Source organism: Pelobates fuscus, chromosome 7 (assembly GCF_036172605.1).
Source record: "Pelobates fuscus isolate aPelFus1 chromosome 7, aPelFus1.pri, whole genome shotgun sequence".
In the NCBI taxonomy this organism is placed as follows: domain Eukaryota; kingdom Metazoa; phylum Chordata; class Amphibia; order Anura; family Pelobatidae; genus Pelobates; species Pelobates fuscus.
Window position 1 is genome coordinate 184,969,926 of NC_086323.1, and position 18,264 is coordinate 184,988,189.

General features: G+C 42.6%; 1 protein-coding gene across 1 annotated transcript in view; it reads right to left on the minus strand.

Annotated features, from left to right (window-relative positions):
* Positions 1 to 1,840: 1,840 nt before the first annotated feature.
* The window catches only part of NUP210 (nucleoporin 210), a 657,387-nt gene continuing 640,963 nt past the window's right edge, over positions 1,841 to 18,264 (minus strand). Inside the window, exon 40 of the mRNA XM_063426963.1 lies at positions 1,841 to 2,257. Coding sequence (XP_063283033.1) covers positions 2,169 to 2,257 — 89 coding nt within the window. The 3' untranslated portion in view covers positions 1,841 to 2,168. The remainder of the gene's footprint in view (positions 2,258 to 18,264) is intronic.

An 18,264-nucleotide genomic window follows, 5' to 3' on the forward strand; every position in this document is an offset into this window, starting at 1 on the left:
TCACAGGTTGAAAGACATAAATCAATTGCCTGTTGGTACAATTTTTTTTTTTTAATATAAATATCCAGATTTCTGGAAATGGGAATATATGTATGAGAGTAACGATCACGGGAAGTAACAAGAGTAGAGAAAAGTGGCAAAAACAAATATGTTAGATAAAATATGTCAAAATCATTATTCGCTTTACATCAAATGTTGTAAATCAACAAGTAATAATTACTAAACCATGCAATTAAGTTTTAGATTAACTAAATGTGATCTTATACATCTAACAGTCGGTAAAATATGTGAATCATGCAGTGTTAACTCATTTTGTTTTATAGAGCATAGCACAACCATTGAGCGACCCCAGAGCAAACTATCTTCAATTTCACTGGTTGGTCAGCTGCACACATTCATGGTTATTTACTAATGTGAGAAGTATCAGGAATTCATAGTGAGCTGGAAAAACTCTCCACATCAGCTGTGCTTCCAGTCCGACTACTTTGACTTATTCAAAGTTTATTGTGAATTATTAAGACTTATCGCTTTAGATAATAACCCTCGTAGTATGCTAGACAACCTACAGGAAATAACATACAATTTTAAGGTCCACATAAAAACATAAGATATTATTTCCTAAAAGACCAATGGTAGTCTTTTCTTTCATGACAGTCAAGTCCATGAACATGGAATATATTACTTAATTTTAGGATCACTCTATAGTGCTTGGTTCTAACTAAGTGTAAGCTTAGGGTCTGATTAGAATGTTATCATAATATATACCAGGGATAAGCAACCATTGGCACTCCAGATGTTGTGGAATTTCTCATAATGTTCTTACAGATAAAATGCTGGCAAAGCACCACAATATCCCTCTCTGATATATACTGTCATTGGTACTTAAAAATGTATGATAAGCACCATAACAGCTTGTTGTGGGATGCTTTGGGTACTTAAAATTGGTCTTCTGTCAAACCATTTTCTCTTCAACCAAAGACTGGTCAGGCACATAATACTGAAATTATGTTCTACAGCTGTCCAACCTTGTACATCAATTATAGGCTGCAAGCACTGGGACAACCTACCTTTCTGAGAACGTACAGCTTTCATCATTGGATAGCTTTAGACTGATAATGTGGAAATTACATTGTCATACTAAACCATGCAATTAAGTTTTAGATTAACTAAATGTGATCTTATGGCAGATGTCAGGCTGGGTCTATGGTGCCAGGTAGTACACCAATTTTTTCTCATACTACTCAAAAAATGGTTCACCAGAAGACCAAAGACTCATAGCACGTTTATCACTAAAATTAGCTTTAGTCATTATAATGGTTAGAGTGACCACTAAAAATGTTACTCCAAGCTCTATAATTAAGGAAATTAAAGGAACACTGTATCTCCATATAATATTCCTTGGTTATAGAGCTTGGGGTAACCTTTTAAGGCTGTATTATTTGTAAATCTATTGGTATAAATATGTGTCCTAACACATATTTGTATCCTAACACACAGAATATTTTAGGGGTAACTTTGCACCTAAACCAATCATATAAGTATTTGTTCAGTAAACACATACTGTACACTCTTAAGCAACCTTTCACAATTTCTCAGTTTGAAGTCTAAGCAGGACAGTTGCAGCCAACTTCATTCATGAAACAAATGAATAAAAGTACAAGTCAAACCGGAAATATGCTTTGGGGAAAAAAAAGAAAAGATTATTGAAAACAACAGGAGTCCAAGAATGGCCTCTGCATATGCTAGATATTTGCAGCAAACAATGGACATGCATTCGAAGCGGCAAACATTGGCTTTTCAAAGCATTCATATACATTTTTAAAAGGCAACCTTTATCAGTGTAGAAAATACTGTGTGAATTTTTAATAGTATTTATCAAAACAAGTGAAATAATCATACTAAACAGTACAATGGAATGTATGTAATGATACCTACGTAATTGAAAAAGTAACTTACAACATTCAAAATAAAATGCCATCAGCCAAACGACTGATGGGAATGGCCTTTAAAGCAATACAATAAGCACATCAAGGATGTTCAAAATAAAAGGCAAACTATCACAATATCCAATTACACTGCATAAAGAACCACTAACACAAATTTTTAAAATGGCACAAATGGGAAGAAATAAAACAAACAAACAAACAAAATAGGTAAGTTTTGAATATTTAGTTGGAGGCATAATCTGGGCTCCATAATAATCTTGCTGGGGAATTTCCACTATCTGAATAACGAATTGGAGAGGAGGAAGAAAAACCTGAAATAGAATCAGAATTACAGCACATTAAAATCTCACTGCAATGAATTACATTTAATAGAAAGGAAAATGTTTTCTTACAATCATTTTCTTTTCCTTGCTAATATTCATGGCAGCAAATACAAATGGGTTAGCTCTGCCCATTACAGCCGACAGGACAGGAATTAAAGCAATGTCTTTAACCCCTTAAGGACACATGACGTCTGACGTCATGATTCCCTTTTATTCCAGAAGTTTGGTCCTTAAGGGGTTAAAAGGAGTACCCAGGTCTAAGCCCCTCAATCAGTAACAAGCGGCTATAGATAAAATAACCAAACCGACACTGGGTGGGTAGTATATGCTGCCGTGAATAATAGCCAGGAAAAAATACGATATATACAAATACATTTTTCTCTTTCCTGGTTAATCATGGAAGTATATACACATGGGAATACCCAAGCTTTACAGTAAGGGACAAATGGATGCAAAATAGGTTTTATGAACTATATCAGAACAAATTCATAATTGTTCAGAAGAGTGAACTGAATTAAGGACCCGGTAGTAAAATATTTTGATAAGCTTTCAAAATATGGCAGCTACCACCCATTGTTTTAATGTAGAGGCTGCTTCACCTTCTCTGTGGATAATGGGTAGCACAAAAAGTCTAGAAATAGCTATAACTACATACAGCGTATGCCAACTCTCCACCTCAGGAGACGTGGGATTAGGATAGAATAATAATAATAATACAATCTCCTGATTTAACTGGAATCTGGAAACCACTTTTGGCAAAAAATGTCTGAGGACCACCTTGTCCTGATGGATCATAGTGTAATCCCAGCTGGTTCCTCTATTTACCACTATAATGTCTTAAAGCACACAATTTAGCAGGGCTAATTGTACAGCTATCTAAGCTATAATATTATAAAGTTAGTAAGAGTTCCTCTATGTATAATATATAAATAATTGAGAATACAATAAAAATGGGACTGTCTTGGAAGCAATAAAGTTTTGTCTTTTAAAAATATTTTATTTAATACAAATATAAATATAGACATGTAGAAACTTAATAATCCAATACAATCATTTATGGCAACGTTTATATTATTAAAGTATATGCTTGCAATATCAGTAAAATAGAATAACATACTCTCTAGCACAAGTCAACCTCTCAGTCTTTTTTTTTTTTTTAATTTGTATTTTTTATTAAGTTGAAGTCAACGTGTACATTTATGCAATATATGCGGTTATGCAGTATATAATGTTATGCAATATATTTAGTAGTGCAATATTTTTAGTAATGCAATAATATAGTTATGCAATATATTTAGTAATGCAAGATATGTAGCAATGCAATATATTTAGTAATGCTGTCTGTATAATTATGCAATATCTCTAGTAATGCAATAATATAGTTATGCAATATATTTAGTAATGCAATATCTCTAGTAATGCAATAATATAGTTATGCAATATATTTAGTAGTGCAATATATTTTGTAATGCAGTGTATTTAGGTGGGCACATATACAATGTGTTTAGGTAGCCGATTTGTTTTATATAGGTGTGCCGGCACCTGGGTCTCTATGGGACTTTCCATTGAGAGTGTCTGCTTGATAATTAATGGGGCACCAGTTACATGTCGTGTTCGCCTCTGTGTTTTATTTCAGGGTCAGTGGCCGATCTTTGGTGGGTCAGCAAGTTAAGTCCGTTTACCAAAGGGGGCCTTTGTTAGCAACAGTTTTCGTTCGGTCCTTCTTTTCTGATGATGGTCATGGTTCTGCGGCTCTGTGTGCTGGAGTCAGTCTCTTCACATTGAATGTCTTGCTCTGTGCGTGGTCATTCTCACTGGGACCCTCTGTTGTTTCGGGTCTCTTGGTGGGTTTCCCGTGTTGGGGGCGGACCCACCTTTTGCAGGAAGGGCTCCGGATCATCTTCTGATGTCATGGTCATACTCTCTCCCTCTATTTCTTTTAGGAGGGTACCCTCCACTCCCCAGCGGTATCTTATTCCTGAGTCTTGCATTTTCTTGGCTATAGGTGCCAGCTTTCTTTTCTCCGTGAGAACGGTGAATGGTATGTCAGGGAATATTGCCACTTTGTGTCCTTCATTAATGATTACCCCCATTTCTCAGGAACGTGCCATTATAACTGACTTTGTAGTTATATCCAGGGTCACCATGATGACGTCCATGGGTGCTCCGCTTGGGGCTGCCGCCGATTTCCGCACCCAGAATGCTGAGGAGAACCGCTGCCTGTCTTCACCTCCCCACACGCCCATGTGTCACTGATTCAGGAATCCCTCAGAGGCGGATGTGTTTCCGCCGGTGCCTTGCCTTATTTGTGGTCACCGAGCGTCTCAGTTGTTGCACTTGAGAGGTGAGTTTTTCTAGGTGGGAGTCCCTGGCCTTTAGGTTATTTTCTCTGGCTGTCTAACGGTTTTCCAGTGCTCAGACTTTTTTTGGCGCACCTCCCCCACCTCTGCCTGGACTTGCTTGAGGTCTGCTCCCCAGATTTTCCTAATTTCTGTGAGGAGTCTTTTTATGTCTCCTTTTGTGGAGGGTGTCTCGTCTTCCTCCAATTCAGATAGGCAGGATGGTGTTTCCGACCGAGGGGACGGTATAGATTCCACTTTGTCTTGCGAGGCCTCAGATGCCACGTGTGTGTGGCGCGAATCAGGCACCACCTTTATGGCCTGTGAGTTTGTCGGCCGCTCAAAGGAGATTCTAATATCTGGCTGGCGGGGACCTGCCGATCCTTGAGCCTTTTTGTTTTTGCGCCCCATTGTCTCTGTTGGGGGGGTGTCTGCTTTTCGAGCTGAATCTCTGCTTTTTTGTGGCTATATGATAGGTAGTTTCTCAGGCCTGAGTGGAGCTCTGCTTAGAGACGTCCGCTCCGTATCGCTGTTAGCCACGCCCCTCTCCTCTATCTTTCTAATATTACAAGTACACATATTTATACGCTTTTCAATTAGGTCATGTTAGGACCTACCTTAACTTGGGAAAGATATGAGGCCATGAGCAAATGACATAGCCTTGACTTGGTAATTTCACATGGGAACATCTTAATCAGTCTATTGTCATGATCTAGACATTGTATTTATGTTTGGAGTAAAACTTAAGGTTGGACATGACATGGGAATTTCCCTGACTTTGTGTCACACTAATCTAGAACAAGATGGCATCTTTGTAGCGTTACTTACCTTATCCGTGGGCCGGCCGCGGTCCTCACTTCAAGCCGCGCGCGGTCCTGCGGCTGCACGAGCCGCGCGCGGCTCATCCGACTCCCCTAACAGGAAGACGGGCAGTGACCGCGAGATGCGGTCACGTGTCCCGCCTGAAGCTAAGAGCGCGCCGCGAGTCTCGGGCGCGCTCTTAAAGAGACAGTGGGAGCCTAAATTGCAAAAAGGCTCCCATTGGCTCCTGTCATGCCAATCACCCCATACACTTACCTTTTGGGGGTGTGGAAGTGACAGGAGCCAATCACATTAGTTTGGAGGCTACTTATACTTACCCTTTTCCCTTAGTTCGTTGCCCTATCGTGGTTTCTGCTACAGTTCCCTTTAGCGCTTGTTGTGTTCAGTTGTGTTCAGTTGTGTTCCTCCGTATTTGACCTTGGCTTTGTATTCTGACTTTGTTTTCGCTTTATCCTTGTCTGTTCTGTTTGCCGGCTTCCTGATTCCTGTGTACCAGACCCCGGCTAGTTCTCGTTTACGCTGTCTCTTTGTGCCCTTGACCTCGGATCGTTCCTGACTCTGTACTTCTCCTATATACGTCGAGTCCGGCCACTCTAAGGTCCGGTAGACGTGTCTCTCCTCTGTGCTGTCTTCTGTTTAGCTGGATCCTGCGTATAGGGGTATATTCTCGTTACATTACGATAGTGCCATGGACCCCGCAGATTTAGCTCAACAGATGGCGTCCCATGAGGCTAGATTTATAGAGCAGAATCACCGTATGGATCAGATAGCTCAGGCTCTCCAGACGCTCTTAGCTAGAACCATTCCAGCAACCACACTTAACCCTCCTACACCCCTGCTTCCTGAAGTATCTACTGTGCCTAATACTTCGGCCCATTTAACACCTCCTTCTAAGTATGGAGGGGATTCTAAGACATGCAGAGGGTTCATTAACCAAATAGAATTTCACTTTGAGATGTATCCACGTTCATTTCCCACAGAGAGGTCTAAAGTTGGGTTCTTTATGCACCAACTTACCGACAAAGCACTTGAGTGGGTAAATCCTATTTGGGAAGCTAATGGACCTATGGTGCATGATTTTCACAGTTTTCTTACAGCTTTTCGCAGGACTTTTGACACTATGAAAAGGTCTAAGAATGCCGCAAGAGCATTAATGAGAGTTAAACAGGGTTCTAGGTCTGTGGCTGATTACGCTATTCAGTTTCGTACCCTTGCCTCACAGGTAGATTGGACCAACAATGGGTTAACTACTGCCTTCATGGAAGGCTTATCAGACTCTATATTGGATGAGGTAGCAGCTAAGGAGCTTCCTATTGCCTTAGAGGACCTTATTGACTACCTCATTGATATAGATAATAGGATTCGTGACAGGCTCTATACCAAGAACAGGAATAGACGTTTTGTTACACCTATTCACCCCAGAGTTAATACACCGGAGAGTGTTAAAGTATCTGAAGAAGAACCTATGCAATTAGGGGTTGCCAAACTCTCTGATAATGAAAAATTACATAGGAGAAGGGAGGGACTCTGCCTATATTGTGGTAGGAGAGACCATATGGTAAAGGAATGTCCTTTGCTCCCGGAAAACTCTTGCACCTAAGACCTTATAGGGGACTGGCCTTGGGTGTGATTTCTAAGTCTTCTACATTGCCTCCTAACCGACTGCTTCTCCCTGTTTCTTTACATATGGGAGAGAGTTGTATAGTTGAAAATATATACGCTCTGGTTGACTCTGGGGCAGCTGAGAATTTTATAGACTCTGGTTTTGTAAAGAAAAACAACATTCCCATCAGGGAGAAGGAGATACCCTTGGACGTTGAGGCCATAGATGGTAGACCATTGATATCTCCAGTTGTTACACATGAGACTGCACCGTTACACATGTACACAGGGGTTTTACACTATGAAACCATTCGGTTCCAGGTCATCACCTGGCCCTCTTCACAATTAGTGTTAGGGTATCCATGGTTACGTGCCCACAATCCCATTTTTGACTGGGAGACAGGACAGATAAAATCATGGAGTGAAGCCTGCCACGAGTCATGTACTATTGAAGTCACGCCTGTGAATTCTATTAATGTTCCTACCATTCCTCCTTTGTCTACGGCTATACCCTCTCAGTATTTATCTTTAAAGACTGTCTTTGATAAAAGAGAAGCTGACAAATTACCGCCTCACAGACCCTACGATTGTGCTATTGACTTGTTGCCTGGCACTATACCTCCTAAGGGCAGGGTGTACCCTTTATCGGTTCAAGAAAACCGTGTCATGGAGGAATACATTAAGGAATCAATAGACAAGGGATTTATTAGGAGATCCTCTTCTCCGGCTGGAGCAGGGTTCTTCTTTGTATCGAAGAAAGAAGGTGATTTAAGACCTTGTATTGATTATAGAGGTCTAAATAAAATCACCATCAAAAATGCTTACTCTATACCATTAATAACAGAATTGTTTGACAGGCTCAAACATGCTACGGTATTCACCAAATTAGACCTTAGAGGAGCATACAATTTAATACGTATAAAAAAGGACCACGAATGGAAGACAGCATTCAACACTAGGTCAGGTCATTATGAGTATACCGTCATTCCATTTGGGCTTTGCAATGCCCCAGCCGTATTCCAAGAATTTATTAATGATGTCTTAAGAGACTTTATTCACTCATTTGTTATTGTGTACTTGGACGACATTTTAATATATTCTACAGATCTACACACTCATCACAGACATGTTACGACAGTTCTAAAGACCCTTCTTGCTAATGGCCTTTATTGTAAACTAGAAAAATGTCTATTCGACCAATCCGAGGTCCAGTTTTTGGGGTATTGATTTCCGCTAAGGGTTTTCGTATGGATCCCCGGAAGCTCGCTGCTGTCATAGAATGGCCTCTGCCGCAAGGTCTGAAAGCCATCCAGCGTTTTCTGGGTTTCTCTAATTATTATAGACGTTTTATCAAAGGTTTTTCGTCTATTGTAGCACCTATTACTCGTATGACAAAAAAGGATGGCAATACACGTGCCTGGTCTACCGAGGCACTTCAGGCTTTTGACTTTCTTAAGACTACGTTCGCCTCTGCACCTATTTTACAGCATCCTGTCCCCTCATTGCCCTATATACTTGAGGTTGATGCTTCCGATATAGGGGTAGGTGCTGTCTTATCTCAAAGAGAGTCTCCTGACAAGCCATTGCATCCTTGTGGCTTCTTTTCTAAACAAATGTCCAAAGCAGAAAAGAATTATGATGTGGGTAATCGCGAACTCCTTGCTATCATTTTAGCACTCAAAGAATGGAGACATTTGTTAGAAGGCACTAAGGATCCCATCCTCATATTTACGGATCATAAGAACCTATCCTACCTTAGCGAAGCTAAAAGATTGTCTTCCAGGCAGGCTAGGTGGTCACTGTTCTTGTCTCATTTCAATTATATAATCACCTATAGGCCAGGTGATCGGAACACTAAAGCTCTGTCCAGACAGTTTGAAACTATTGACAAACAGGAGATTGATGTTACTCTTGTCATTCCCCCAGACAGGATATTAGCAACTACTATATTGTCTATTTCCTCGTCCCTCTTGCAGGCCATACAAGCGAAACAAAGCATGGCACCTAGCGAGAGGCCTAATGATAAATTGTTCGTTGACGTTCCCTATATCATGATCACTATATCATGATACTAAGACTGCTGGACATCCTGGTATTTCCAAAACGGTGTCAGCTGTTTCTCTGTATTTTTGGTGGGATTCCTTACGTAGGGATGTCACTGACTATATAAGTGCTTGTACTACTTGTGCCTGTATGAAATCCTCTCGTAGAGTTCCTTGTGGGCTGTTGCATCCGTTACCTGTTCCCGAGAGACCTTGGTCTAATCTATCAATGGATTTTATTGTTAAATTACCCCCCTCGAATGGTAACACAGTCATCCTAATGATAGTAGATCGGTTTTCCAAAATGGCTCACCTTGTGTCTCTTCGCAAGTTGCCCACATCCAAGGAACTGGCTCTTATCTTCGCTAGAGAAGTATTTCGGTTACATGGTATTCCCGTATCTATTGTATCCGATAGGGGTAGCCAATTTATTTCCAGGTTCTGGAAAGCCTTTTGTTCGGAAATGGGTATTTCTCTCTCATTTTCTTCCGCTTACCATCCCCAGTCTAATGGAGCTGCTGAACGTGCCAACCAGTCTCTGGAGCAGTACCTCCGTTGTTTTGTGTCTCACCATCAGGACAATTGGGCTGAATTTGCTCGGAATAACGCCACTCATGATTCTTTTTACGTTGTCTATGGCCAGCATCCCGTTGTTCTTCCGGCTGCATTCTCCTCACAGGGCATGCCAGTTCTGGATGAGCATTTGGCTGGTTTGCGTAATACTTGGGAGCAGGTTCAGCGTTCTTTGGTGGACTCTGCTGCCCGCCAGAAGGCTCAGGCTGACAAGCATCGCAGAGCGGCTCCTTCCTATGTTGTGGGGGACAGGGTTTTGCTTTCCACACGGAATATTCGCCTCCGGGTGCCTTCTATGAAATTGGCTCCCCGCTTCATTGGTCCTTATCGCATTATACATAAGGTTAATCCCGTTTCTTATGCCTTGGGTTTGCCTAAGAATCTGCATATACCTAATGTCTTTCACACCTCGTTATTGAAGCCTTACGTACGCAACCGCTATACCCGGCATACTCCCCCTCCTGTCTCTGTGGAGGGTCATGAGGAGTTCGAAGTGTCTGCTGTTCTTGACTCTCGTTTCCTTAGGGGTCGGCTTCAGTACTTGGTACATTGGAAGGGTTATGGGCCTGAGGAGCGCAGTTGGATTTCTGCTGATGCTGTTCATGCTCCCCGCCTTGTGCGTTCTTTCCATTCGCGTTTTCCTGCCAGGCCTGGTCCTGCCCGCCCGGAGGGCGTGTCCTCGGGGGGGGGGGAGGTACTGTAGCGTTACTTACCTTATCCGGGGGCCGGCCGCGGTCCTCTCTTCAAGCCGCGCACGGTCCTGCGGCTGCACGAGCCGCGCGCGGCTCATCCGACTCCCCTAACAGGAAGACGGGCAGTGACCGCGAGATGCGGTCACGTGTCCTGCCTGAAGCTAAGAGCGCGCCGCGAGTCTCGGGCGCGCTCTTAAAGAGACAGTGGGAGCCTAAATTGCAAAAAGGCTCCCATTGGCTCCTGTCATGCCAATCACCCCCCATACACTTACCTTTTGGGGGTGTGGAAGTGACAGGAGCCAATCACATTAGTTTGGAGGCTACTTATACTTACCCTTTTCCCTTAGTTCGTTGCCCTATTGTGGTTTCTGCTACAGTTCCCTTTAGCGCTTGTTGTGTTCAGATGTGTTCCTCTGTATTTGACCTTGGCTTTGTATTCTGACTTCGTTTTCGCTTTATCCTTGTCTGTTCTGATTGCCGGCTTGCTGATTCCTGTGTACCAGACCCCGGCTAGTTCTCGTTTACGCTGTCTCTTTGTGCCCTTGACCTCGGATCGTTCCTGACTCTGTACTTCTCCTATATACGTCGAGTCCGGCCACTCTAAGGTCCGGTAGACGTGTCTCTCCTCTGTGCTGTCTTCTGTTTAGCTGGATCCTGCGTGTAGGGGTATATTCTCGTTACAATCTTAAAGTCTAAACATCATATTCACTGACAGTAAGAGGTAATTTAGTAAAGAAACATTGTATGAAAATCATTATGTTCCATTTCTAACAAATTGTCAGTTTGCACAATCTTTTAAAAGACAAAGTACACAATTGAAATACAGTATGAAATACAACTTTTCATTCTAAAAACTTGCAATATTTGCATATGCCCATAACAATAGTTAGGTGGTTCACATGATAAACCTGTGTGTCTCTCTTTCCACAGAACTGGGAAGCTATCTCCACGGATGCCTGGATCCTTCAAACGGTAAAAGGGTATGTTATAGAATTCACCAGTACTCCTGTACAGGCCATACAACCAGCCCCACTACGGGAAGCAAAGGCCCACATAGCACTTTTAGACAAGGAGATTCGAGCACTGTCCACCAAAGGAAACGTGGAATTCGCTCCAGCTGATCAGGGTTATTTCAGCAACATTTTTGTTGTAAGAAAGAAGACAGGAGACTATCGTCCAATGATCAACCTTCGCCAACTTAATGGTTTTGTGGCACACGGACACTTCAAGATGGAAGATATCCATCTCTTACGAGACCTACTCCTCGAAAACGACTGGTTAACACAATTGGATCTGAAGGACGCATACCTATCGGTTCCCATGGTGCATGTAAGTCACTAATTTCTTTGCATCACTTGGAAAGTGAACCTTGCCAGTTCACGTGTCTACTGTTCGGCCTCAGTTCTGCCCCATGGTGTTTCACAAAGCTTATGAAGCCGGTCATGACACACCTGAGAGCGCAGGGCATCCGCCTTCTCATATACCTAGATGACATGCTGATTATTTGTGAATCCAATTCAAGACTGCAGTCACAGACAAAATTTATAATACAATTTCTGGAATCGTTGGGGTTCGTAGTGAACAGGGAGAAATCGTCTCTATCCCCTTCCCGGGTGATCCAGTTTCTCAGATTCGAAATAGATTCCACCTCGTGTGTCTTACGACTCCCCACATCAAAGATAGCGGCGATCCGGAAGGAAATTCGATGAGTACTCCGGAAGGAAACCATACCTCTTCGACTACTAGCAAGGATTGTCGGACTACTCTCGTCCTCCATACAAGCAATTTTTTCCGGACCCACTCCACTATCGGGCCATGCAACGAATGAAAGCTCACTACCTGAGAACCGGACACACATACGACCATTGGGTGTGTCAGGATATTTATATCAGCAGGCATTTTGTGCTAAGATAGAAATTAAAAGTGTATATTGCCAGAGTCACTCAGAACAAAGTGGACTCCATTTTGCCATGTTCAGGCAAGACAGACACAACATTTCTTTCTTTGCTTTCAGTAACACTAGCCATCAGCCTGAGCTAAGGAATGCATTATGTAAACAAGCCAAGTGATAAGCAATGAAGCAGGGGGATGGAATGCTCTGTTTAAATGTTAATGGAATAGAAATAATTTTAAACACAGACACTAGTGACAGAGAAGACTAAGTAATTGATTTTACTTTCTAAATCTTACAAAGGCCCCATTGTAAGTAAGGGGTGAAATTGAGTTTAGACATGTAAATCCTAGAAATTAAAATCAAAGTCGTTGCCACAAAGACTGAGGCAAACGCTTTGAACTGACAGCAAATGTAAGTTATGGTAGTCATTTTAGATAAGCCAAATGACATCAGAATCGTCATCAAAATAAGTCAACTCTTTCGAGGACATAACATTTTGATGAGGCAATTGCGCCCTCTATTGACCAAAAACTATATAATACTAGATAACGTAGACACACCTACAGTTTTTTTATTAGCCTCTCAACTAATGAGTCTGGCCCTTTAAAAGTTAGGAACAAAGGGAAGAGAGGGATTCAGATTTGGACATTCAGAGAGATCCAGGACAGATATTCAGGACACTCTGGGACTAACACTCAACTCTCAAACTCTCTTGGACACAACTCAAGAAACACTCCTTGACACTTAGAATTTTACTTTTACTTTCTAACCAACATCACTTTTCTCTATTACTTACACACCTCCATACAACCAATCATACTCGCATTCAAGTTCCTGGGACTATCTACTCATCTGATGAGAACATCTACATAACTGATAATTATGCCGGTTTAATTTAATTAATCTATATTAATTAAAATCTATTAATAGCAGGATACATGCATGGATAAATCACGATCAGATCCCATAATTGAGGAATTTTAATTAAATAAAGAATATGTAGTTATAACACTATATTCTGCAGGTGGAGTCAGATAATTACATAGTACTGGTATCTTATCACGTGTTAGCATACCGCTGTTTTTCTCCATGGGTGTTGATTTGCTCTGAAATTAGATAAGATATCTTTTTAGGCAAATTAAAATTTGGCTTATAGAATCTGTAGATTTGACTCATTTGGATGGTACAGGAACTGATTAATGATCTGGTTTAATGTTATTTTGATTAAAATAGCAATAGAATAGGATATTCTATGTCTAAGAGGACTAACCAGCATTGAAAGAGTTATTCAGTTGATCTAACTGTTAGCCAAGGTTTTATGGTTTTTCGCTGTGCTGTGTGAAGTTTTGCTTTCTGTGTCTGTGAAGTACCCTCCTAAATCTTGTAAGTCTTGACAGTTGATGCTGTAGCTTTGTACTGTGTTTAGCCATTGCCATTGTATATGACGTTATACTAAATATTCACTGATTATTATCATGCATGCTGCCTAATATTATTATTATTTTATTTGTCACAATAAATTATATCTATTTTTATAACAAATTGTGATTTTATTTGTATGGAATACATTTCACTTACATGATAACGATCTCTAAGATCTAAGAGAATTTAAATAGTGGGCAATTTCCAACTGTATAATATTATCACCCCATAAATATCCCCACAGGTGCCATTTCCGTCAGAGGTACGGACGAAACTCCGTTGGTGGCTCCTCCACATGGAAGCCTGGAATGGCAAAGTCATATTTGGAGCAAACCCGGACTTCATCATGGAATCGGATGTGAGCCTATGGGGCTGGAAGCCCATTGCACAAACGCCTCCACGGGAGGACCATGGTCGAAGGAGGAGTCGGGTCTCCATATTAACTGCCTGGAATTGACTGCAGGCTCCATTGCGATCCACAGTCTGGCCAAGAACATGTCCAATTGCTGCATTCTCCTACGCATGGACAATGTGTCCGTGGTGCAATATACAAACCGCTTAGGAGGAGCTCGGTCACGCGCTCTAACGGAAGCGACGAGGGACATTTTTTGCTTTTGCCTTCCCCGCAACATTACGATCAAAGCGGAGTATTTACCGGGGATCAACCACCTCACGGCAGAGTGGTTCTCCCGACAATGGCGGGACGGCAGCACCTGGCGCCTGGACACATCTATATTTTCCATGGTGAGAACGCTCAGAGGCCCACTAATCATATATCTTTTCGCCTATCGGACAAACACACAGCTGCCAAGATACTACAGCAGGTTCCGGGACCCACAATAGGAGCGTATGCATTCCCTCCATTCTCCATGGTGGCAAGGGTGCTACACCTGATCAGAGTAACAAAAACCTTGATCGTACTAATCACACCTCTATGGAGGAGTCAAGCATGGTTTCCAGACGTGTTGGCTCTGGCTCAGGACCACCCTCTACTCATTCCAGGATTCCCCTTCCTTCTGACAGATCCGAAAGTGGAACCACATCCGTTGACGATGCAGGAGCGAATGGAGTTAGTGGCTTTCAGGGAAGCCTGGAACGTCGAGGGACTATCGCAATTAACTAGAGACCTATTATGGGACTCATGGGCACCAGGTACTCGACGGAGTTACATATCCGCATGGAACACCTGGAGTCGCTCGTGTATGGGAAGGAACTGCGATCCCTTTACTGCCCCTGTTTCCACGGTGCAGAATTTTTTATCACACCTTTTCATTACGGGCAAATTGTACCGTTCCATTAACGTGATACGTTCCGCGATTTCGGTGGCACATGTTCCAATGCAAGGCACTCCGGTCGGTCAGGATCCTTTGGTATGCCGCCTACTGCGGGACATCAAACTATCCAGACCTCAGGCGCCAAAGTATACCCGTCTATGGGACATAGATTTGGTTCTTAGGTTCCTTCGGGACTGGCCGGATAACGCAGAGCTATCCCTCCGTCAACTATCAGCCAAAGTCACGCTACTTTTATGTTTAGTGTTGTTTCGCCGGGTATGAGATGTAAAGGCGTTCGACGGGGACGGTTTTTCGGTGTCACCGGAAGGAGTGAATTTTACATTATCTCGTAGAACTAAAACAGACTCTACGTCCGTATCATATCCCTTTTTTCCGGCTTTGTGTAGTGAAAGCATTAGAACGTCACATTCAGGACAACTGCTGGTTTCTTACACCAAACCCTACAAACCGGTTATCACGACCACTCTGTCCAGATGGGTTCACTGGTTACCAGCTCTAGCAGGGGTGGAGACATGTTTTGGGGCGCATTCAGTACGAGGCGCTGCCACTTCTCGAGCCTTCACGGTGGGGGCCTCTCTATCGGATATTTTACATGCGGCGGATTGGACACGGGAAGACGCCTTCCGCATATTCTATTTTCGTCAAACCACACACGCATCTTTCTCGTTCATATCACAGCCTCCTGTCATGTGATAAAATTGTAGATTATGCCAACGTAGTGTACCTATAATCTTAATAATGACAGGAGGCAAGTATTTTCCCTCCCTATACTTAATTCAAATTCTAATTTTCTCTGTTGCGCATTTTTCATAGTATATTGAGAATTATTTTTATTTCTGAATATTTATAGGATGCTTTATCTGGTTGACATACATTAGATTCATGTTAATTATTAAGGATGCTAATAGTTGTTTAATGTTTTCAGTATACATAATTAATATAAATATAGATACATATAGTATTGGAGTTAATGTGGACACCAGTTGGTTTCCATCACATTTCACTTATTTCTGTTCTTTTCAGCGTGATCATCATGGATGGATTCGGCATGTTAAAGCTGGAATACATCAAGTTTCGACTCAATTTTATGGTTCTATATGTTATTCAGGACTTTGTTTGAATTCTCTGATGTTGTTTTAGACTGTTTCACACCAAAGAAAGAGGAAGCCATGTGTCTATCAGGGCTTTATATATGGATGTGAAACCTGTTACTGATTGGTTTAAAAAATGTATTGATTGACTTGTGCTGCTGGAGGCATAAAGTAAAGAAAGTTATGCAAAATACTCGCCTCCTGTCATTATTAAAATTAAGATTATAGGTACACTACGTTAGCATAATCTACAATTAGTGGGGTGATAGATGCTTGATCCAAGGAGATATCTGACAGCTATTTTGGGGTCAAGAAGGATTTTTTCCTCTAGTTTGTTGCAAAATTGGAAACGCTTCAGACTGGGTTTTTTGCCTTCTTTTGGGTCAACAGCAAAAACATATGTGAGGAAGTGAACTTGATGGACACAAGTCTCTTATCAGCTATGTAACTATGTAACCCATTTGTGTATGCTGTCATGATTAGCCTGGACATTTTGTTTATGTTCAAGTACATATTGGAGTACATATTTTTTTTATTTATTTTTTAACCAATTTATTGATCTGGGAAAAATGAAATGTTGAGTTAACAAAACCAAAAATGAAACCTGTTACCCTGATATTTAATTTTATCACCTGACAGGAGGCTTCATATTTTGCATAACTTTCTTTACTTTATGTCTCCAGCAGCACAAGTCAATCAGAAAAAAAAAAACTTTAAACCAATCAGTTACAGGCATCACATCCATATATAAAGCCCTGACAGACACATGACTTCCTCTTTCTTTGCTGCTTACCAGCCAAGGCACAGGTCAGAGTATCTTGCTCCAAACTGTTTTACTGATATTGCAAATTGACATTAGTTAAACATGTATTGCTTAACATTCAGTTGCTCCAAACTGTTATTTTATTAATATTGCTATGGCACCTCTAGTTAGACACCTTATGCTAGACATTCAGTTTTAATCCAAACTGGTTTTCTGGATATTGCAATGGTCACTTTAATTAAACTTTATTACTTGACTTTCAGTTTGCTCCAACTGTTTTTATTAATATTGCTATGGTCACTTTAGTTAGATTTTTAATGCTAGACATTCAATTTTTGCTCCAAACTGTTTCTGGATATGCATGGCCACTTTAGTGAAACTTTATTAGCTTGTCCTGCATTTTTGACCTAAACGGTTTTCATTATTTTGCACACGCCTTCCATTTGGACTTGTATAGTGTGATATTCTCCCCCTGTTACCCTTCCCCCAAATTAACCCTGTAACGGCGGTCATCTTGAATCTCGCGGCACTTACAAGATTCACGTCGGCCATGTCGTTTCTGCAAAACAAAAGTTTTACAAGTACTTTTGAGCTCAGGCCCGTCGCTACCCGACAGGAAAAACAAGCAACTGCTTGGGGCCCCGAGCTGGCCCGGGGCCCAAAGCAGAGCCGGCAGGGGCATGCGGTCCTGGGGAGCCCGGACTAGTCAGGTCGTCCAGGCCCCACATTCAGTGGGAACATACCGGGGTCGCAGGGCCCCCTGCGACCCCGGTATGTTCCCACTGGGCCAGCCTCTTCTCCTGGGGAGCCCAGCAGCCGGTCACCTCAGGGCCCCCCAGAGGCTGGCCCTGCTGACACCCGGCGGGCGCGCGAGGGAGCACTCTCCTCTGAGTGCTTCCTCTTCAGCTCCCTCGCGCACCGTACTGATGCCGGAGCCGGAAGATGACGTCATCTTCTGGCTCCGGCATCAGTATTCGGCGCGCGAGGGAGCTGAAGAGGAAGCACTCAGCCAGGGAGAGTGCTCCCTCGCGCGCCCGCCGGGTGTCAGGGACAGCCAGTTGGGGGAGGACATTTCAGTGAGTGGGGGAGAGGGAGGAAATTGGAGGGGGGAGAGGAAGAAAATTTGAGTGGGGGGAGGGAGAAAATTTGAATGGGGGGGAGAAAATTTGGGTAGGTGGGGGGAGGGAGAAAATTTGAGTGGGTGGAGGGGGGGAGGGAGAAAATTTGAGTGGGTGGAGGGGGGGAGGGAGAAAATTTGAGTGGGTGGGGGGAGGGAGAAAATTTGAGTGGGTGGGGGGCGAGGGAGACAATTTGAGTGGGTGGGGGGGGAGAGGGAGGAAATTTGAGTGGGTGGGGGGGAGAGGGAGGAAATTTGAGTGGGTGGGGGGGCGAAGGGAGGACATTTGAGTGGGTGGGGGGGCGAGGGAGGACATTTGAGTGGGTGGGGGGGAGAGGGAGGA